The sequence below is a fragment of the Mercurialis annua genome, linkage group LG7, assembly GCF_937616625.2.
Source record: "Mercurialis annua linkage group LG7, ddMerAnnu1.2, whole genome shotgun sequence".
Lineage (NCBI taxonomy): Eukaryota > Viridiplantae > Streptophyta > Magnoliopsida > Malpighiales > Euphorbiaceae > Mercurialis > Mercurialis annua.
Window position 1 is genome coordinate 49,094,608 of NC_065576.1, and position 22,895 is coordinate 49,117,502.

The following is a 22,895-nucleotide window of genomic DNA, read 5'->3' on the forward strand; positions in this document are numbered from 1 at the left end:
ATGCGATAAATATTATGGATCGGAAGGAGTACTTCATAAAATGGAATCGATATTTGTTAATTGATTTTAAAGACTTGAATTTGAAATTTTATTTAACTTGGATAAAAAGTATTTGTATTATTGGTTTAAACTATAGCTTATAAATTTAAAGAATGTGCCCTCAGTTAGAGATGGCTATGGGCCGGTTTAAACTGTGAACCGGCCCAGCTCAAAACCGGAAGAGGCCGGATTTGGGTCAGTTCAACTTTTCTTGAAACTGGAACCGTTGGTTCCGGTTTCAAATTGAACTTTTCAAAGTAATATGAATTTTAAACTTTTATTTAAATATACTCTCATTTAATTAATTTTTTGAACCGGCCAATTTCGAACCGGCTCGAAACCGCCTCTTGGACGGTTATGGTTTTGGGATTGTGAACCATGGCCATAGCCCAAAGGCTTTCATAAAAACAGTTTTGGGCTTAACCCAAACCCACAGACCTCTTCTAACCCTAGAGAGCAAAACCGCAAAACACAACCACACTTCATTTCCCCTACCAGATAATAAATCCGCCCAAAACCCTAATTTACATAAATCTCTAAATCTCATAACACCGCCGCTCTCGAAACCCTAACAGCAAGAGCAAAATGGCAACACGACTGAAGAAAAACCGCAAGAAGAGAGGCCACGTGAGCGCCGGGCACGGTCGTATCGGAAAGCACCGAAAGCATCCAGGAGGTCGGGGAAACGCCGGAGGTATGCACCACCACAGAATCCTGTTCGACAAGTACCATCCAGGGTATTTCGGTAAAGTTGGTATGCGTTATTTCCATAAGCTACGTAACAGGTTTTACTGTCCAATTGTGAACGTAGAAAAGCTTTGGTCAATGATGCCTCAGGATGTTAAGGATAAGGCTAATAAGGACAATGTTCCGTTAATTGACGTTACTCAGTTTGGGTACTTTAAGGTGTTAGGTAAAGGTGTCTTGCCTGAGAATCAACCTTTTGTTGTTAAGGCTAAACTTGTTTCTAAAATTGCTGAGAAGAAGATTAAGGAAGCTGGTGGTGCTGTTCTTCTTACTGCTTAAGTTTAGGGTTTTGAATTTTTTATTAATGTTTTGTACTCGGAGGATTTTGTTATTTTATGCGGATTTTTTTGTTATGATTTACGGTTATTTGTTAGAATTAAAGTATGGTGGTATAACTATTTGAATTATCTATAATCATCAATATGCTAAATTCTTTCATTTGGACAGCTTCCATTTTGATTAGAGCTTGCTAATTTTGTTATTGTAAATGTTGAATGAAGTGTTTTTCTGTATTAGGCGTTATAGTGATATGCTACACTTTAGATCGGGAAGACTTTCGCCTTTAACTTAAGATAGTTCCAATTTAATTTAAGTATTGTTAGGGAGTGTAGTTTGTGCTACCTCAACATCTTGTTCTTTCTTCTGCAATAGCAGCCTGCTTGATTTGAATATGGTTTTCTTTGTTCATGTGTGGTGCATTGGTTGCTATATTAGGTTTGCTGCAAAATGCTTTTTCAGAATTATTGATCAAGTCTATCGTTTTTATTCGATGGAGAAATAGTTTAACAGATCAGATGATTAGTAATTGATATCCGTGGGAATGATGAGTGATTACTGATTAGTTGTCTTTAATTTTTAATCATGTAGCATATGCAGTTTTCAACTTTTTATCTCTACTAAAAGAATGATGCATAGATCAAGGGTCTTGAATTTTCAACAGGATTAGGATTTTATAGGATCATCAGAAGTTTTTATTTGAATACTTAGTTGCCATTATGTTGCATGAAAACACTGAAATGAAAAACACCAAAGTGGAAAATGGCATAACATTTTTACATGAATAGATTATAAATATTGTTTCATAGGTTGAGATTTTTTTTCTGGACATAGAAATGAAATGTCGAAATGTAAGACTGAAGTTAGATATGATAAAGTTGAAATCTTCTAGCTAACTTAATGACTAGATTAGTTCTTTAATAGGTCTTGCTTATGAGATGGTATCATTCATATGACTGTTAAACACCAGCGATTACATGAAGTTGATTAGATCCTCTGTTCATTTGTGTCTGTTATATATAATTTCTTAGTATAAAGTCTACCTCTCTTGGTACTACCAACCATTCCAAATAGAATATGCAGGGTTGCCCTTAGAGCATCTATACAAAACTCCTTGTGAAATGGTGAGGCTTTCATAGTTGGATAAGGAAGAACTTAGTCTTAGATTAGTACTTGATTTAAACACAGATGTATTTAGGGATGTGCAGTATTCAGGTGTAACTGGATTAACCGATCGAGCCAATATGAAATTTTAATTTGTCTGGTTTTTGGTTAGTTCTGCTTTGTTATGGTTTAATTTTTTTGAAATTTTAGTTACTTCGGTTCAGTCTAGTTTCTTGTGTGAAATTTTTAATTTAACCAAAACGGATCGAATATATATATATAAATAAAATATTGTTTTTTTGTAATTTGTTAGTAATTTAAGGTATTCCTATTAATGGTTTTTATAGGACTTAAGTATTAATTTACCCTTCAAATTTGTATATAATTAAAATATGGCTGAATACATAGTTTGACTCCTGAATTTGTACCCTTTTATCCATCAAACCCCTAAACATAACGTCTCTCCTATCGAACCTCTGAACTTGTCAAATAATCCTATTTGACCCCTGAACTTGATAAAAACGTAAATATTAAACCCCTCCGTACACAATTTCTTCTAGAACGTTTCAAGTGACAGGTGGCACGGAGGGGTTCAATATTTACGTATTTATCAAGTTTAGGGGTTAAATCGGATTATTTAACAAGTTCAGAGGTTCGATAGGTGAGACGTTAAGTTTAGAGGTTAGATAGGTAAAAGGGTACAAGTTCAGGGGTCAAATTATGTATTAAGCCATTAAAATATCAACTCCAAAATTAATTAATTAATTTTATTTTTAGTTATTATTTGGTTCATTGAAATAAATTATTTGGTTGTGAAAATGGTTATGAAAAAGTGAAAAGTTTGATTATGGTTAATTTGGTTTGGTTTATTGAATCTATCTATGCACAAGAAGTATTTGCCATGACTGCCAACTACTTTCAGTAAAATGATTTAAGTGGCAATTTGTCTCTTCAACTTATAAACAATGAATTATTTACATATAAATTAATTTTGTGAACAATTAATCACGAACTTGTTGATTATTAGCAATAAACTCTATTTTGGCATTTGCCCCATTTTGCAATTTGTCTCCTCAACTTGCAAGTTAATTTGTCCAAATGGGATTGATTGCCATAACTACCAAATTCGTGATTAATTTGCCCATAAAGTTAATTTATATGTTAATTGCCTATTATTTACAAGTTGAGGAGGTGAATTGCTACTTAAACTCACTAAAACTATACATCATGTGAGCTAGGGGTGTAACCGAGCCGAGTCGAGCCGAAACACTGACAAGCTCGACTCGACTCTAAAATCTTAAGCTCGAAACTCGAGCTCAGTGTAGTTTTATTTTGGGAGCTCGAGCTCGAACTCGACAAAATAATTGAGACTCGAGCTCGACTGGGCTCGATTTTCAATATAAATATTTAAAAATTATATTTTAATGTAAAATAAAGTTACTATTATAAATGTATATAAATAAGGGTAAAAAGGTAAATCAACCGAAGTTCGATTAGGCTTGCGAGCTCATCGAGTCAAGTATTTTGGAGCTCGAACTCGATTCGATAATTAACTTAAGTAGCTGGAGCTCGACTCAATTGAATCGAGTTGATTTCGAGTATTTTTCGAGTCAATCCCGAGTAGCTCGCGAGTTAGCTGGACTCAGTTACACCCCTAATGTGAGCCACTACTAGAGCTTTTCAATATGGGGTGTTTGCCCGACCTATTGATCAGACTTGGACGCTTAATTTTTACATCAAACTTGGGTCTGATGAACTCATATTAGATTTATTTTCTTCAGTGCGGGTTTTGGTTTATATTTTTAGTTAAAATTATAAGCTCGTCTTTCACAATCAGATGGAACTGCAATTAAATAACTTAGCCAATGAGCATTCATACATCCTGAATCAAGTGAAAATTTTGGATTTTCAGCAAGCCACCCTACATAGACCAACAAGACGGATTGATCACAATGGCCAACAACACCCACCGTCGTATGAGGTGATTTTGGTTTTTTCAAATTTGACCTAATAAACTGTTTTGGATAGCACTTTAAGCAGTTAAAATACAGCTGAGTTTATGTAACTCGATGTTATAATTGGATTTTTAAGACTCTTTCTAGTCGATTCGAGACTCTTGTAGTCAATTTTATTATTAAAACAAAAATCAATTATTAAACTGAAAAGAATAATAATTATTGATTTAGGATAATTTTATAATAAATAATATAACTATGTTCTATTAAAATAACTATTTTATATTTAACGAAGAACTAATTTGTACTCATTTCTAATTTATCAATTTTCTATCACAAGGATTTATCATTAATTTTTGCTTTAAATAAATAAGGCTCAAACAAAATTGTTAGATGAAGTCATCGGTTAGGTCCTTTTGTATTGTAATTTTTTATGACTATAGAGCAGCTTAAATATTTATGAGTTCTGACTAAACCTGTTCACGGGATGGCTTCGAGCTAGACCTACCAGGCTTTATTATTTTTATTATTATTTTTTTTGAAAAGTTATTATTATTATTTTATATAAATTCAAGTTCGGCCGGAGTCTGGTATGAGATTTTATATTTACTACTCAAATCCGGCTTTTAGGCTCTAAATATGCGGTCTCAACCGTATTTGAGCAGACTTGCATGGAAAAATTTCATTTAAAAGAAAATCCGAGTTCGTCTATAAAATTGCTGGCTTTTTTGGGCTTGAGATAGAAAAACAATGTCCACACCCGTTAGACAGTTATCCAGATCCATGAACATGTATTGTTCTCACTATGTTGGCTTTTAAGTATGTCTTTTTTTTCTCAAAGGCTAAAAACTTCCATTGATAAAATGAAAATTACATAAATAAATAGTTCTTCAACAAATTGAAGAGCTAATCTAGAATAATGATGAGAGTTGTTTGATACAGTCATCGAATAGGGCTTTTCTAACCATTAAAAGGTTACCCAAATACATAAATATTGAAAATACGATCTTGAAACCGCTTGATTCTTGAAAGCTAGATCTCTTGAAAATTCATGTTCTCCGATCTTTATCTTCAAAAAGATAAATTTTTACCTCACAACACCTTCAATCATCAAGAACATTCAACAAAAACTTCAACAAGTTTTAATAAAATTCTAGATCTAAAAAAATTTATAAATCTAAAAAGACATAAATATAAAGAAAGCCGTACAAATAGTAATAATTTGGGCGGAGAGAAGATGATTTTCCGATTAAGATCGGAAATCACCTTCTCCCACCCTCTATAAGATTAAAATAAAGAAAAAGTTTTAGAAAGAAGGGAGAGCTTTTTTTTTTTAGAGAGAGAGTGAAGAAAAAGTGGATTACTTACTTTTGTTTTTAAGTATCTTTTGCTTATAGAGTTTTTTTTAATCTTTTCTTTAATTTTATTTTTCCAGTAAATTAAGGACTTTGAACCAAAACTATATAATAATTACATTACATTTCAATTATGATTATAGTTTGTAACATGAATTTAATAAAATTAAGGTGTAGACACTACAAAAATTAAAAGATGAAACGTTGCATCAAATTTCAAATCATTCAATATACCCAATGAGTTTTTACCCATAATTAAGCTTAGAAAAATTATAAATCTGCCTAGAAAAGCACTGAATTATGCTGATTCAATATTCAAGGCAGATCTATGACAAGGTTAATTTGTCAACATTGTTCCCTTTGGAATCTATGTCTCCTCCTCCCCATTTCTTTATCCTATCTTCAGCAATCGAAGCCTGCACAACATTTCACCAAAAAAACAAATTACACATGCTTTTATTTCTTTATTGCTTCATTTACAAATTTATATACAACACAGTATCTTGAAAAATCTAATCGAACCGATAAATTTGATTGGCGCTGTTTTGATACTACAAAAAAAATATGGTTTTCGATGTGGTTTCATTTATATAAAAAATTTAGTGTAAATCAAAATAATCAACTAAATCGAACCAAGAAAAATTAACCGAACAAAATAACTGATTTTGAAAAATAATTGATTCGTTTCGGTTTAGCTAGAACCAACTACATACCCTTACTTAATACCAGTATGCACAGTAACTTAGCTCAGAAGTTACTGTCATCCAAGTCAGCAAGTTCTTCAAGTAAGCAAGTCACAAGTAGCTCGTGTACATTTCCAGCTCATCATATCACAAGAGGAGCATGTGGATTGATGACAGCTGTAGCCAGCTAAGATTGCTTCTGTTAAGTGAAGGTGTTAACAGTGTTAGTTATGAGGAGGTAGTTATTTTAACAGAATTGTAGATTCTGTTATAGTTAGCTGGCTTTCTGTGAAATGCTTGTAGTATAAAAGCATAAGCAGTTAGTCTTTGTAATTCATCTTTGAAATATCAATAAAGATCAATTTTTCTCTTCTTATCATGGTATCAGAGCATTGAAAAGCTCTCATTCTTCTTCTTCCGCAAAAACTGATCTGCTTCTTCTTCTTCTTTCTTAAAGCTTGAGATAAGCAACAATGGCGAATCGCAGCAACTTTGATGTAAGACCAGAGGAGATGACCTCTAGTCCTTATTTTCTTCATCCAGGAGAAAATCCTTCGTTGATGCTAGTAACTGTTCCATTGACTGAAGGTAACTTTCATTCTTGGTTTAGGTCAATGAAAATGGCTTTATTATCAAAGAATAAGTATAAATTTGTGGATGGATCAATTCAAGTTCCTCTAAGAACTGATCCAATGTATGAGGTATGGGAAAGGTGTAATACGATGGTTGTTTCATGGCTTAATAGATCTGTATCTCTTACCATTGCCAAAAGTATTTCATGCATTGATAATGCTCTTGACATATGGAATGATCTGAAGGAAAGATTTTCACAAGGTGATGCCACAAGGATTGGTGATTTGTATGAGGAGATATATGCTCTGAAACAGAATAATATTTCTGTAACAGAATATTTCACAGTTTTGAAGTCTCTGTGGGATGAATTAGTCAATTTAAGGCCTGTGCCTAACTGTACTTGCTTGAATCAATGCATGTGTGGAGTCTCAAGAACAGTTAAGAAGTATTATGATGATGATCATGTGATTAAGTTCCTTAAAGGACTTAATGAGAATTTTGCACAAGTAAAATCTCAGATAACTATGATGGAGCCTTTACCTCCTATTAACAAGGTTTTCTCAAAAGTGCTGCAATTTGAAAGGCAGCTGGGACAACCAGGTATCACAGATTCTAATGTTTTCCTTGCAAAAGGAAATAATAATAACTACTCTGGAGAAGGTAGTTATGATGATGCACAATCAATGTTGAATGATTCAAATGCCTTAATGGTGAGAGGTAGAGGAATTTTGGGCAATGCACCAAATTTTAACAAGAAGTTTGGCTATCCAGGACAAAAGAAACAGCTTTGTTCTTATTGTGGTATGACTAACCACACTATTGATATCTGCTATAAGAAGCATGGATATCCTCCTGGTTATCAGTTCAGAAGCAAGCAAAGTAACTTTGTGAGCCAAGAAGAGAATGTTGATCCTCAGTATTGGAACAATTCTGGAAAGAATAGTTTCACATCTCATGATAATTTTTCAGCAGGCAATAACAAAATAGATCCTAACAAGGTCTCATTTCCTTTCACAACTGAACAATATGCCAAGTTGATGGCATTAATTCAGAATAAAGAAGAAGCAGGAGCAACATCAGCTCATGTTAACACTTTGTCTGCAACATTTAAACCAGATTTCAACACAGGTAAGCTTACTCATACCTGTTTTAATGCTGCTAAATTCTTCACAAATGAATGGATCATTGATACTGGTGCTACTGACCATATCATTTGCTCTCTTGAGTATTTCACTACCTATAAGATTATATCTGGTGTTAAGGTGAATCTACCAAATGGAGAACAAGTTGATGTTACTCACATTGGTGATGTTAAGTTGACAGATTCACTTACTCTAAATGATGTGCTGTATATTCCTCTTTTTAACTTCAATTTAATCTCAGTAAGTAAGCTTACTGATAAACCAAACATTTTCTTCTTATTTCACTCTTCTCTCTGTTATGTTCAGGAATTGAGCAAATGGAGGATGATTGGGCTAGCTAGAAAGAAAAATGGATTGTATCATTTAGAGATAAACAAAACTGTTTTCTGTAATGCAGTTTCTGCAAACAAAACTGTTACATCAAAACTCTGGCATCTTAGATTAGGACACTTGTCTAATCCTAGATTAAAGCTCTTACAGCAAATAGATCCTTCTATTTCATGTCATTTTTCAGATGTATGTGATACTTGTCATTATTCAAAGCAAAAAAGATTGCCTTTTCCTGTCAGTGAATCTCATACATCAGCTTTATTTGAACTTGTTCATATTGATATATGGGGTCCTTGCCAAAATACCTCCCTTAAAGGTTTTAGGTATTTTTTAACTATTGTGGAAGATTTCAGTAGACACACATGGATATTTATGATGAAACTGAAATCAGAAGCAAGAAATCATGTTCAAAATTTCTGCAATTTTGTAAAAACACAATTTCACAAAACCATTAAAACTATTAGATCTGATAATGGTTCTGAGTTTGATATGCCTCATTTCTATCATCTCCATGGGATTTTACATCAAAAATCCTGTGTCTATACCCCTCAACAAAATAGTGTTGTTGAGAGAAAACATCAACACATTCTAAATGTAGCCAGAGCTTTATTCTTTCAGTCATCTGTACCTTTATTTCTGTGGCCAGAATGCATTCTACATGCAGTCTATCTTATCAACAGAACTCCATCTCCTCTCATCTCAAACAACACTCCATTCTTCATCCTTCATAACAAACATTCCTCCTACTCTCATCTAAAAGTCTTTGGTTGTCTTTCTTTTGCTACAAATGTTTTTTCACATAAATCTAAATTTGATACAAGGGCAACCAAAGCTGTGTTCATAGGTTTTCAAACTGGAGTCAAGGGTTATAAGTTGTTTGATTTAAAAACTCAGCAAATTTTTATGTCCAGAGATGTTCAGTTTTATGAAGCTGTATTTCCATTTGCTATATCTCTAACTGATACAACTCATTTATCTTCTGAGCAGCCTGAACATTCTCATCTTGCTTTTTTTGATAACTTTGGCCCTTCTAGACCACCAGTTCCTGATACACCACCCTTACCTTCAAATTCCTCCATGAATAGTCCTTGGATAGCACCACTATCTCCCTCTTCCCCTTCTCCTGATCATATTTTTCAGGAGACAGACTTTCCTGAATTAAGAAGGTCTACTAGAACCAAAACCTTACCCAGTCATCTCAAGGACTATACTATAAACTTACCAAAACAGCACAGCACACTCATAGCCAATGCATACAGCACCTCACCACATCCATTACAGTCTGTTCTTTCTTATGATCATTTATCAAAAACACACCATTCTTTTACTGCTGCTCTTGATGTTGTTAGAGAACCAGTCTCTTATAATGATGCTATTAAGTCTGAATGCTGGAAGGAAGCCATGCAATCTGAAATTAATGCTCTCAACATCAACAAGACTTGGACTGCTACATCTTTGCCTCAGGGTAAACATGCTATTGGCTGCAAATGGGTTTATAAAACCAAGTTTAAAGCAGATGGTTCAGTTGAAAGGTGTAAGGCTAGACTGGTAGCCAAAGGCTTTACACAGCAAGAAGGAATTGACTATTTAGAGACTTTTTCTCCTGTGGCCAAAATGACCACCATCAGATCTCTTCTTGCATTAGCATCCATTCATAAGTGGCATTTGTTTCAGCTGGATATAAACAATGCCTTCCTTCATGGTGATTTACAAGAAGAGGTTTACATGAAATTGCCTCCTGGATTTGAATCTACAGCTCCAAATCAGGTTTGCAGACTTCAAAAATCTCTTTATGGCCTTAAGCAAGCTAGTCGTCAATGGAATGCCAAACTCACTCATGCCTTGATTGATCAAGGGTTTGTTCCTGCTGCTGCAGACCCTTCTCTCTTCATTAAGCACACTGGTTCAATTTTTCTGGCATTACTCATCTATGTAGATGATGTAATCATTGCTAGCAATGATTTGCCTGCAGTTACTGCCATCAAATCTTATCTTCATGAACAGTTTTCCATCAAAGATTTAGGAAAACTTAAGTATTTCTTGGGATTTGAAGTGGCTAGATCCAGTACTGGTATTAGTTTATGTCAGAGGAAATACTGCTTGGATTTGCTTGCTGATCATGGTCTCTTGGATGCTAAGCCATCTCCAACTCCCATGATCAAGTCTACAAGACTTACTGCTTCTGATAGTGAGTTATTGCCAGACAATTCTCTATACAGAAGACTTGTAGGAAAAATTCTTTATCTGTGCAATACCAGGCCTGATTTGTCCTTCTCTGTTCAACAGTTGTCTCAATTTTTAGACAAGCCAACTCAAGCTCATTTAACTGCTGCATATAGAGTCCTTAAGTATCTCAAGGGATCCCCTGGCCAAGGCTTGTTTTTCCCTTCTACTGGCACTATTCAATTAAAGGGCTTCACTGATTCAGACTGGGCAGCATGTCAGGACAGCAGAAAATCCATTTCTGGTATGTGTGTTTTCCTTGGAGATTCTTTAATCTCTTGGAGATCTAAGAAACAAAACACCATTTCTCGTTCTAGCTCTGAAGCAGAGTACAGAGCATTGGCTTCTCTAACTTGTGAAGTACAGTGGTTGTTGTATCTTTTACAAGATTTCAGGCTTCCTCATCCTCAACCTGCATTACTTTACAGTGATAGCCAATCTGCTATTCAACTTGCTCATAATCCAGTCTTCCATGAGCGCACCAAGCACATTGAGATTGACTGCCATCTTATCAGGGAAAAAATCACAGCTAATGTTGTTCATCTTCTTCCAGTCTCATCAGCTTGTCAGTTGGCAGATTGTTTTACTAAGCCACTTGCTCCAGTTCAATTTCAAGAAGCTATTTCTAAGCTTGGCATGATTAACATCTATGCTGCAAGCTTAAGGGAGGGTAATACCAGTATGCACAGTAACTTAGCTCAGAAGTTACTGTCATCCAAGTCAGCAAGTTCTTCAAGTAAGCAAGTCACAAGTAGCTCGTGTACATTTCCAGCTCATCATATCACAAGAGGAGCATGTGGATTGATGACAGCTGTAGCCAGCTAAGATTGCTTCTGTTAAGTGAAGGTGTTAACAGTGTTAGTTATGAGGAGGTAGTTATTTTAACAGAATTGTAGATTCTGTTATAGTTAGCTGGCTTTCTGTGAAATGCTTGTAGTATAAAAGCATAAGCAGTTAGTCTTTGTAATTCATCTTTGAAATATCAATAAAGATCAATTTTTCTCTTCTTATCATTACTTGAAAGGCTTAGAACTCAGGAGTTATGCAATAATGATATGTGAGTTATTTTCTTTTTACCTCTGTATTCCAATTTGTTCTATAAATCATCCAAAAAAGGGCACAAGTCTGTACTACAGTTCCTGACATCATCCCATACCAAATACCCTGAATAAAAAAAGGCCAAAACATCAAGATTTTGAATTTTTATTTAACAATTTGAGCAGAATCTGAACAAGAAATTAGATGAAGAAAATAAAAATACTTACCCTTACACCCCAACCAACTTTGTAACCCAAAATCAGACCCATAGGAATGCCAAACACATAGTAACAACCTATGTTTACATAAGCAACAATTCCTTGCCACCCAGCTCCAATAGCCACACCTTCACAATTTTAAAAATAAAAATAAAAATTAAATATCCGTAACGCAATTAATATAACATAATAACTTACTTATCTATGCGGAATTTAACATGTTAAAAGCAAAAATTATAAATTCTGTATAAGATATACATTAGTAGTACATTGCAGATTAATCCATGCAATAAGTCGGATATAGAAAAGAGGCGAAATTACCGGAGAGAACAGGTTGGATATTGTTGATGATAATACATAGAGCAAGAAGTGGTGTAAGGTCATTAACAAGCTGTTTAACTTGCGGATCACTTGAAAACAAAGACGGATATTTCTCTCTCGAAAGGATGAGAATGATCGAAAGAATTAGACCGATGATGAACGATGAAAATGTAGCTACCACCAGTGAAAATTTTGCTGTTCTTGGATGCCCTGCTCCCAGCTCATTTGATACTCTTACACTGCATTATTTACTTAAAAATATCATTTTAAAAAATGAATTTATTTTAAAAAAATTCATTAATTCGGAATCGAGGGAATAATAAATAATTTAATAAACCTTATTGCTGCATTCATTCCTATTGCCATCATGACGGTCCAACCCAAAATGTTCATGCTGCAAGCAATTCAACTGTGTTATTGCACATAATATTCTAAGAAAAACGGCACTAAAATGAAATTATTAATTATTTCAATTTGGAATAAAATTGACAAGTAAAATAAATAGGTTAGTCAAACAGATAAAGAAAAAATAGTGGCAAACGAATAATAAAATGCAATATTTTAAAACTAAATAATTTGATGTAAGAGGATATCTTAATGATTCTTATAAATGCAATCAAAATTTTAAATTTGGAATAATAAAATTAAAAAACGAAACAGAATCAATGTATTAAGTAAGAAACCTTATTAAATTCATTTGTTAAATACAATTTAGACGTACCAAATAGACAAGGCATCCACTGAAACTTCTGCATTCTTTAAGTAGCCAGCAAACAGTATCAATGCCATAAAATACCAGATTTCCAAGCTGCATGTCATTTTCAACAACAAAAATGTTAACCTTATCTTGTAACTAAGGCTATATAAATAATTAAATAATAATCTTATTATAGGGAAAAAAAATATAATGAAAAAGATGTCTAGCTAGCTTGAAGCAAAATTAATGTATGAAAACAATGCCTAACCTACAGTAATAAATCTATTAAGGGTTTCAAAATAGGTTGGCGAATCTTATTCGTATCGTGTTGGTTCAATACGTTGATACGATTCAAGGTTATTATGAATATGATCAACTTAATGGTCGTGTCAATACAAACATAACATCGTTCGACTATGTCTAGCAATTGTTTAGATCATATGAACAATGTTATTCGTCTATTTAAAAAAAATGAATTGGGTCAAACAACTTATTGTTAAGTTTAAATATGAAAAAAAAATCATTCAATTATATTATTTACTTTTTAAATATTGGTTGTATCAATTTATTATAAAATTTATCAAATATTAATTTATTTATGCTATTGTACTTGTAATGATAATATATAATTATATATTATTATCGTTGTTATTTATTAATAATTATTTTATTTTTTAAAATATGAGAGATTTATTGATTGTTAGCAGTCCATCAAATTTCAATATTTATACGTTTGTGTGAATTAGTTTCTAGTAATTTAATTTATTATTTTAATATCTAATATTTTATATTTATAAAATTTACTTGTCCTTTTACAATTACTTTCTTATTATAAAAAATAGATAACTAATAAAAAGTAATAATATTTTTGAACTCTATTAACCAGGAGTCTTATATGATTAATTTTTTCTACACTCTAAAGATTTAATAATTTAAAATTCATTTTGAGAGCTTAATGGGATACTATTGCATAATGAGATCTTCTCCTGCTCCTTTCTATTATTGCATCAAGATTTAACAATATAATTGCTAATGAGATTTGTAATTTCATCAACAACTATATTGCATAACGAGATCTGCTCCAGCTCCTTTCTACCAACAAATCAGTCTATTCTCCGTTAATAGATAAATTTATGAAGCTTCACAAGTACACCTAAGAACAATGGGGATGTGTTTTGCTAAAGGGGGGCCAAATACCCCTCTGAGTAACTAGCCGGTGAAGGAGGAGTGATCGCCCGTCTTCGCTCTTAACTCTACTCTTGAAACGTATTTGTAAATGTAAAGAAGTATTCATTTTTTTTATATATTAGATACCATTTAAAAAAATATATCTTCAAATAAATTATTATACTATTAAACAAAAATTTTTTTTGAATACAATTTAAATTTATAACAAAAGATAATGTGGATTATAGAGATTGTAATTTAAAAAGAAGAAGAAAGCTTTTATGAATTATTTACGAACGATTTCAAAATATTTTTCTTTTATAAATTTTTAAGATCTTTGAAAATAAAAATATTTTCAAATGAGAAATTTTAACTTCCTCAAAGTTCCATGCAGGCTCATGTGTTTTTGATTTTTTTTTATTACTATTATTTATGAATTTGCTTTTTTTGCACATCATTGTCTACTTTTCTTTTCTTGTTTCTTCCTTGGATTTGAGATACCCTTTTTTATTTGGGTGAGCAGACAAACAGCAGAAGCAAGTGTCCTTTCCTAAGTATTAACTAAAAATAAAATTTCAAGTTTTTCGTTTATTAAATTTTGTACAAAAATAATTTAAGTTATATTATTTATCTTAATTAAATATTATATAAAAATAATATATAATTAGTATACTTCCAAAATTAGGTAAAAAAAATTATCATTGTGAACTTTTTTTGGCCTTTATAGAAAAAATTGGAACTCACCACTTTAATATAATTTACCATTTGAGCTATATCTTATTAACAGGTAAAAAATATTTTAAAAAATCATTGTTCAAATAAAAATGTAATTATAAGAAAATAAAATATTATAAAAAAACGGTGAAAAAATAACTTTTAAAATAATTTCAATAGATCTCTAAAAAATATTAGTTTCATTTTTATTTTTTATTTAAAATTATTAATTATTTAAATTAAATGCAAGAATGGGTAGCATTACTTTCAAAGTAAAAATGCAGAAATTTTAGCCATACTTTTTATTTCGATAAATCATTATTTTTTTATTTTGAAGTTATTTTAATTTTTAATAAAATAGAAATTCTAATCTAAAAATAATACCACCTTATAGATTTTATAGAATTTTAATTCTAATATTATCTATGTATAAATTTTAGATTAAGATTCTTTCAAATTGATTGGACACGATCTATATATTATGTTCATTCAAATTTGCGTTCTTCATTTACAAAATAAGTTGTATAAATTAAAAATGTTTAATTTATTTTAAAATCAATTTACACCTCCATTTTATAATAAAGATTATAGATCGATCGAATACGATAGCTCATATTGAATCACCTAACCCATAAATTTTTGTCAATCAAAAGCAAAATAAATGTACGTACCAAAGCATAACAGCAGAAGCCAGAGACAACCTAACAAAGCCCCACAAATGCTGGAAAGCCTTCCACGAAAAACCACTCCAAGCTGCACCACAAGTTCCGCTTATAATATATAAAAACTGAGCTACATCAATAAACCACCACGACGCATTTAAAACCACCGCAGCCCCTACCAGGCCCCACCCCAACTTCATCATCAATAGCCAACTGAACACCGTATGCAAAACCAGAGCAGCCCCCGCTATTACCGCCATCACCATCATTTTACTCTGGGCCTGCAAAAACTTCGCCATCGGAAAATTCATTGCATAAGCAAACAACTGTGGGATCATGTATATAGCAAATAATCCGGCTGCGTTTGATATTGCCGGTGTTTGTCCGATGAACTTCAAGATTTGCGCTGCGAATATGTATAATAAGCATAGAAGTGACGATGTTGTGCCGAGTATAACCCATGATCTTTGCAAATAGACTCCGAGCATTTCTAGCTGTTTTGCTCCGTATGCTTGTCCGCATAGAGTTTCTAGTGCACTTCCCATTCCAAGCTGTACATTTTCAGATCAATTCAAGAATCAAGACAACGTTAAAAATAACCGGATTTAAGGAATTAGGATATTAAACTTGGAAGGGCACTCAACTATGCGACTGAACTGAACAACTTTCGTTACAAATGGATACTATCCAAACTTAGCGAAACGTTGCAAAAAAGATGACTTCCGGCTATTTTTCGTCCAATCAATGGAAACATGTGGCTGAAAATCCTCTTTTTTATAACGTTTCGCTATGTTTATTATCCGTTTTATAACAAAAAAAATTATTCAATATCCATTTTGCATTTTTCGTATGATTCAATACCCTCTCTCAAGTTTAATATCCCAAGAAATTATCGCAAGTTCATAATATTGAAACTCAAAAACCCTAAAAAAAGGTTTATGTTGATACCATTATGCCGAAGGAAAAGCCGGCGATGACGGAGTTTTCAACGGAGACAGCGGCGAGGTCTAAAGTGCCAACTTGGCCGGAAAAGACTTGAGTGATGGCTCCGAGAGAGTACTGGCAAACGGATGTGAAGATTGCCGGGCCAGCAAGGTACCATAGTTTCTTTGATTCTGTATAAAATTCTCTAGAGAAATCGCTGAGGCTGGTGATCGGAGGGATGTCATCGGAGTCGGGGACGAAGGAAGCTGAAGAAGTATGATCAGTGGTTGGTGTGGAAAGTGGCGGTGGCTGGTCGGAGAGAAGAGGCTGTGTTGACTCCATTTCAAGTAGAGTGTTTTGGACTATGAAGTCTATGATTATAAATGCATGTAATCTTTTCCATATAAATATGGGTCCATTCAATTTTATTTTGTAGTACATTATTATTTTCCTTTTCAAAGAGATTATTGTATTTCTGATGATGTCTGCTAATTATTTACTTCACTTTTTAGTACCTCTAATTTAGTCATATAAAGTCTGAAACATATGATCCCCTTTTTTTTTGGGTCAAATTCATCTAGAGGCCCCTATATTTTCACCATTTTAATTTGTTGATTTGGTCCTTTTTTAAAGTTTTGTAATTATTAGATCCATATACTTCACGGATTTTATTTAATAGGCCCTTTTTAGAAGAAATTTATACGTGTGTGTTTCATTTACAGTTACCATTAACACGTAAAAAATGATTAAGTAGATTTAGGTTAATGAGTTAATTTTTTTTATTTAATAGATCCTTATAATTTTAATTATTATATTTATTTGGTTCTTGTGCTTTCTAATTTAAATTTTTCATTAGCACGCTCCTTTTTCTTATAAAAAAGACTTAAAATTAAATCAAAACAAAATAAATGTAAGAATTAAATAAAAACACAACTTAAAAAAATCAGATAAAAAAAATAGGAGCTTCAAGATAGGTATGACTTTTTTTTAATACAATATGAAAAGAATGAATTTATCTTCCATATAATATTTTACTATTTAGTTCATATCTATAGGTAGCATGTGATTTTTTCTTTTGATAATTAGGCAGGAGGAGCGTTTGTGGGAGGATTTAAACTCACAATCTAGCAGTTTGCTGCATAGATCTTATTAATATTTATAATTAATCTAAATAATTAATAATATAATTAAAAAAATAGTTTATAAAATTATTAATCTCAAAAATCAATTTAAATATCAGTTAATAAAAAAGATCGAGTGAATCAACGTTGTTTATTTAAACTAAAACATTAATTAGTTTAATGTTTGAATGTGGTGTTTTAAAAATCGGACCGGCCGGTTAAACCGAAAACTGACTAGTGATCCGATCTAAAATTATAAAAAATCGAATCTTTTAATTGAACCGGTTTGGACCGGATCGAACCGGTAAAACCGGGTGCTGAACCGGTGAACCGGAGGTTGAAGCGGTAAAAAAACCGGTGAATTGTAAACTTTTTAATTTTTTAAATTTATCAAACTGGTTGAACGTCATTGAATCGATTAAACCGGGAACCGATAGCCTCACTGATTCGTCCACCAATTCGGTTTTTAAAACACTGATTGAATGTAATGATTTTTTTTATCATTGAAAAGGAAGAGTTAAAATATGAATAAAATGAATTTAAAGACCACATATAATTATGAATTGTTTTATTTATTATTTATTACAAGAGACGTATTATAACTGAGTAAATTATTAATAACTTTTACTTAATTATACCACATATTATATAATTAATAAATAATTTAGAGAAAAGGCTCAAAAATATCTTTTATATTTCCATCCAAATTCTTGAGGCCATTTCATATTTTTTAAAAGTTCAATTATGACCCTCATATTAACGAAACATAAAATTTGCACCCCCTTAAGGCATTATGACCCTTCATGTTTTCAGAGAGGGGTGTGAATATTATGTTTCATTAACATGAGGGTCATAATTAAGTCTCGAAAAATATAAAAAAGCTTTAAGAGTCTGGATGGAATATATGAGGGTCATTTTTGAGCCTTTTGCCAATAATTTATAACCATACATGCTTAATTTAGTTCATATAAATATCTCTCTTTTGGCGTGACATAATCTATAACTGCGGGGGGCAACTAATTGCCAGCTAGCATGATACATTGATACATATATAGTCAGTATCACATGAAATTTAGATATTATATAGCTACAAAATTTCATGGACTTAAGATTTTACTCATTTGATTTTTATTGTCTCGTGTTCTTGACAAATGCCGATACTATTATTGTCTCTTACAAAAAACTTAATCTAAGAAGAAGCCAAGATTACAAACACATTCTGATTGTCCAATTTCGTTTATGATGTTGTCACGAAAACTACAAATAAGTAAATGTTGGTTGAGGTTTTATTAAAATGTAATGTTTTTATGATAGAATATTACTTCAGTAAATTTTGAATAAATAAGAAACATTTTAAATACTAGCGAAAAATTAATTTATATCTCTAAATTTTGAGATTATAGTATTTGAAGTCTAAAAAAAATGTGATAAGTGATAAGATACGTGTTGTACAAATTGATTATGCTCTTTAAATGTAGAAAGTCAAATTAAAAGCATTTTCAATAAATTTTTAAAAGAGTTAAAATATCTCCAATTTGACTCTCTAGAAATGTTAAATGGATCTTCTATTTTAAAAAATTTGATAATAATTTAATATTTCAAATGGACGTTCTACTTTATAAATTTAGAGTAAAGAGTTTGGAAATATTGTTTTAGGAATGTATTTAGCATTTTGCCTTCTTATAGGAATGTATTAATTAAATCAATTAATCACACTTGAGAAAAAAAAGAGTCCGATGATGGGTCAATGCATAAATAAACAAAAAGCATAAAATCATTTATATTATTTCTTTTCTCTTTCATGTTTTTTTTTTGTTAAAAAGTAAAAATAGATTATGTTATATGTATAAAAATTAAAATGCTTCATAGTAAATTAAATGATATAAAAATATAAAAAATAAAGTAAACCTAAGAGCATCTCCACTCTAGTGCCAAAATACCTAACAATGCTATAATTTAGCATTTAGTATAAAAAACACATCTCCATTGCACTTCTATTTCATGTGCTAAATTTAGCATATGCTAAACTTTGTGCCAAATTTGTTAGAAAGTTTAGCATATGCTAAATTTTATTATATCTAAATTATTTACAGATTTGCCATCAATAATGATAATCACTTATAAAACTATAAATTTAGCATTTAGTTTAGCATTTTGCAATGGAGTAAATTTCAATAATATGTGCTATATGTAGCATTTTATCTTATTTTGTGCTAAAAATAGCATAAAAATACAACATGCAATGGAGATGCTCTAACAGCTGATCTATTAGTATAACCAACACACCATAAGAAATTATCGGAATTTTTTGGGAAACAATAAAGGAGACAAACTCGCATACCATTTATATTTGGAAAACTTACATAGTTAATTTAGGTTTTAATAGCACTTTGATTTAACACTAGAAATAAAAATCTAAATTATCATGAACTTGAATTTGAATACTGAACAAATATGATTTTTTTTTTTGGATAATTTAAGTTTTGACACATGTAAATAAAAATGAAATTAAAAAAACACATAAATTCAAGAAAATTACATATTATAGCAGAATTATTGAACTGGATAGCTTAAATTCGAAAAACCATCCTCTTTCAATTTATGAAATCAAAGGTAGAAAATAAATTTTCTGAGAGATGTGAGAGTGAAAAAACTTGGTGAGAAAATGAGAGAAATTTTTAGAATTTTTTTTTATTAAATACTTTGTCTTTTGCTTGTAATTCAAGAAAAAATATGGAAGGGCCGTGACACTGCTGAATTATTGAATCTTTATGAGGTAAACGACAACCATGAACGAAACAAATTGGAAGTAAACGACAACCATGAACGAAACAAATTGGAAGTAAACGACAATAATTAATCAAGAACAAAAGACAGATCTAGTTTGCCATTGGTGTAATTTATTTCAATTAATTTAAGAGACCATTGCCCAAAAACAAAAGCATGCACCTAATGCAAGACTCTGTTTTTATGTTGCGTGACAAAGATAGATTAGAAGTTAACTACTCGTCAAAAGGTGGTAGTTCGATAAGCACTTCAACTATAAATAAAAAAATAAAAAAGCATAATGTTTAGGGTCAGAAGTAAATAAGACATTAACGTTTAAAAAGGAATAAATAAATCTCTAATGCCTTTAAAACTGCAAATAAACTTTTAACATCTTTAAAAGAGGTAAATAAGTCCTTTTCTTAAACGGCTTAACGGTGTGTGCACAATGTGTAAATTTACTGACATGACAAACGTACATTCTACATGGCATTGCTAAATTCACGAATTGCATATTTTCAGTTTTTTTTATAATGAACAAAAAAACAATTTAAAAATTAAAAAATTTAAGATCCTAAATTCAAATCAATTAAGAACCCTAATTTACAGCATAAAAGTAAAATCCAATTCGTTTAGATTAGAGTTCTTAATTGATTTGAATTTGGAATTTTAGGGATTTTAATTTTGAAATCTTTTTTTTCCATTACATAGAGAGTTTAGAAGATGCAATTCGTGGATTTAGAAATACCATGTAGGATTCACGTTTGTCATGTCAGCAAATTTTACACACCATGCACATACTATTAAACTCACCGTTTAGGAAAAAGACTTATTTGCTCCTTTTTAAGACGTTAGGGGTTTATTTGATCCTTTTTAAACTTTTAAGGCTTATTTGCTTCTGACTCCAAGCGTCGGGAACATATTTGCTCCTTTCTCATTTATAATTGAAGTGCTTATCGAACTACCACCATTTGACGAGTGGTTAGCCTCTACTATTTTGCAGATCTTTATTAAAACCCAAGATTCGGTTAGTAATATTGTTAAATAAAATAGTAATTTTATAAAAAAAAATATTACCGGTTTTTTTTACTACCTTATGTTTTACAAATAATTGCAATAGTAGCCGTTGATTTTTTTTCCATTTGCTAGCTTTATCAGTTTGATCTAATTTCAAATAATTTTTTTATAACAATTCATTAAAATGATGATGGTATTATAATATCATCATTAAAATCTAAATTATATTTATTATACATTTATTACAATATTTACATCATTTTAATGAGTTGTTATAATGTTATTGGTTTAATATACAAATAACGTGTTAGATTCGGTCTATTTAATAATCTTTTTATTATTTGATTTTCAAATACAAAATATTAAATAAATCACTTTTAGATTTTAGAAGTCGGATGAGATATTATACAAAAATTAGATATTGGAGCCTATTTAGCTTCTTTTTATGCTTTTAGGACCAGATTGGTGACTTACTCAATTGTTTTTAGCACAAACCTAACAAAATTAGTAATTATGCCGGCAAAACCCTATAGGAGAATTAACCCTAGCTACAATTACTATTATCTGATATTTTGAAATGATTGAATATTATCCTCTAAATTTTTTAATTAATAATTACAATTATAATTATATATTGTATTCAAATATAACATACAAAATAATAATCAAAAGAAAATAATACATGTAGTGAATTTGTTTAATTACAGATTTTGAACAATAAAATTAATTTTTATAAGTAGAGTAGCCACAATTCACAAACCTGTGGTTTCAAACTGTTCAAAAACTACGTTCTTGCACTAGCCCGTTCAAAAATTTAAAATATATTTTATAAAATTCAGTTTAAATTAAATTAAACTTGTTTTAAATAATTAATTATATTCAAAATTAAAAAAATTCATTTAATTGACCAAATATTTTAGTAGTTGATTTTTCTTTTTATCATTTGAAAAAGAGAGCGCTTGTGGAAGGATTTCAATCCACGGCCTAAGAATATGATCAATGTTTATATCATTTAATTTATAGCTCATTGGTAATTTTAATAATTAGTTATTTATATATAATAGGTAGAATTATATATTATTATAAAAGTAAAATAAAATTAATGGTTAGAATCTAAAAAGAATAAAATAGTAAAATATATTCAAAATAAATAAATTATATTTTATATTTTTATAGTTGTTTATATTATAATATAATATTATATAATATTATATATTAATAATTAATTAATTATACACACACATAATATATAATTTAAAGTGTAAATCGTAAATACATATGGATCGGAACCAGCACTAGCAATTTTGATTCTAAAAAATATTGAACTTGTCCGAATTGGCCTCCCTCCCATTCCGACCAGTTGGACCCGTTTTAAAATTTGACGGTTTCAAACTATATTTGACCGGCCCGGTTCCGATCCGGTTTAGTGTTCACGGTATAATTCGATATATGTCCTCCTCTATTATAACTCAATTTTTAATTTCTAATACTTTGGTAGTGAATGATTAGTAACTACATCAATTGTAATTGTAATTTTTTATAATTAATATTCATAAAATCTTTTTTACAATTAATAAAATGAATAATAATTAAAATATTGTTTTTATTAATTAATAATTATATATATATATTTTTTTATCACAAATGCTCAATAGCTTGTTTTAAATATAACATGGTATAACTAATACATAAAATAGACAGTCTTCAATTTAATTAAATTTATAACAACTTTAATTATTTGTAAATTATCAAAGACTAATGTTGTAATTTCATATGTCCGCACTCCCATATATAAAGTTGTTATAGATAAATTAGTTTTAAAA

General features: G+C 30.8%; 2 protein-coding genes across 2 annotated transcripts; one reads left to right on the plus strand and one right to left on the minus strand.

Moving 5' to 3' along the window:
- Window positions 1-511: 511 nt before the first annotated feature.
- Window positions 512-1,224, plus strand: LOC126654443 (60S ribosomal protein L27a-2). Its single transcript, XM_050348299.1, has one exon. It carries the CDS (start codon window positions 625-627, stop codon window positions 1,063-1,065), a length of 441 nt encoding a protein of 146 aa, XP_050204256.1. The 5' UTR covers window positions 512-624; the 3' UTR covers window positions 1,066-1,224.
- A 4,441-nt stretch (window positions 1,225-5,665) lies between these two features.
- LOC126656126 (protein DETOXIFICATION 29) lies at window positions 5,666-16,578 on the minus strand. Its single transcript, XM_050350610.2, has 8 exons — window positions 16,193-16,578; window positions 15,254-15,795; window positions 12,726-12,812; window positions 12,342-12,398; window positions 12,005-12,243; window positions 11,693-11,811; window positions 11,505-11,591; window positions 5,666-5,892 (listed from the first exon to the last, which is right to left on the minus strand). Exons 1-8 carry the CDS (start codon window positions 16,508-16,510, stop codon window positions 5,803-5,805), a joined length of 1,539 nt encoding a protein of 512 aa, XP_050206567.1. The 5' UTR covers window positions 16,511-16,578; the 3' UTR covers window positions 5,666-5,802.
- Window positions 16,579-22,895: the final 6,317 nt, after the last annotated feature.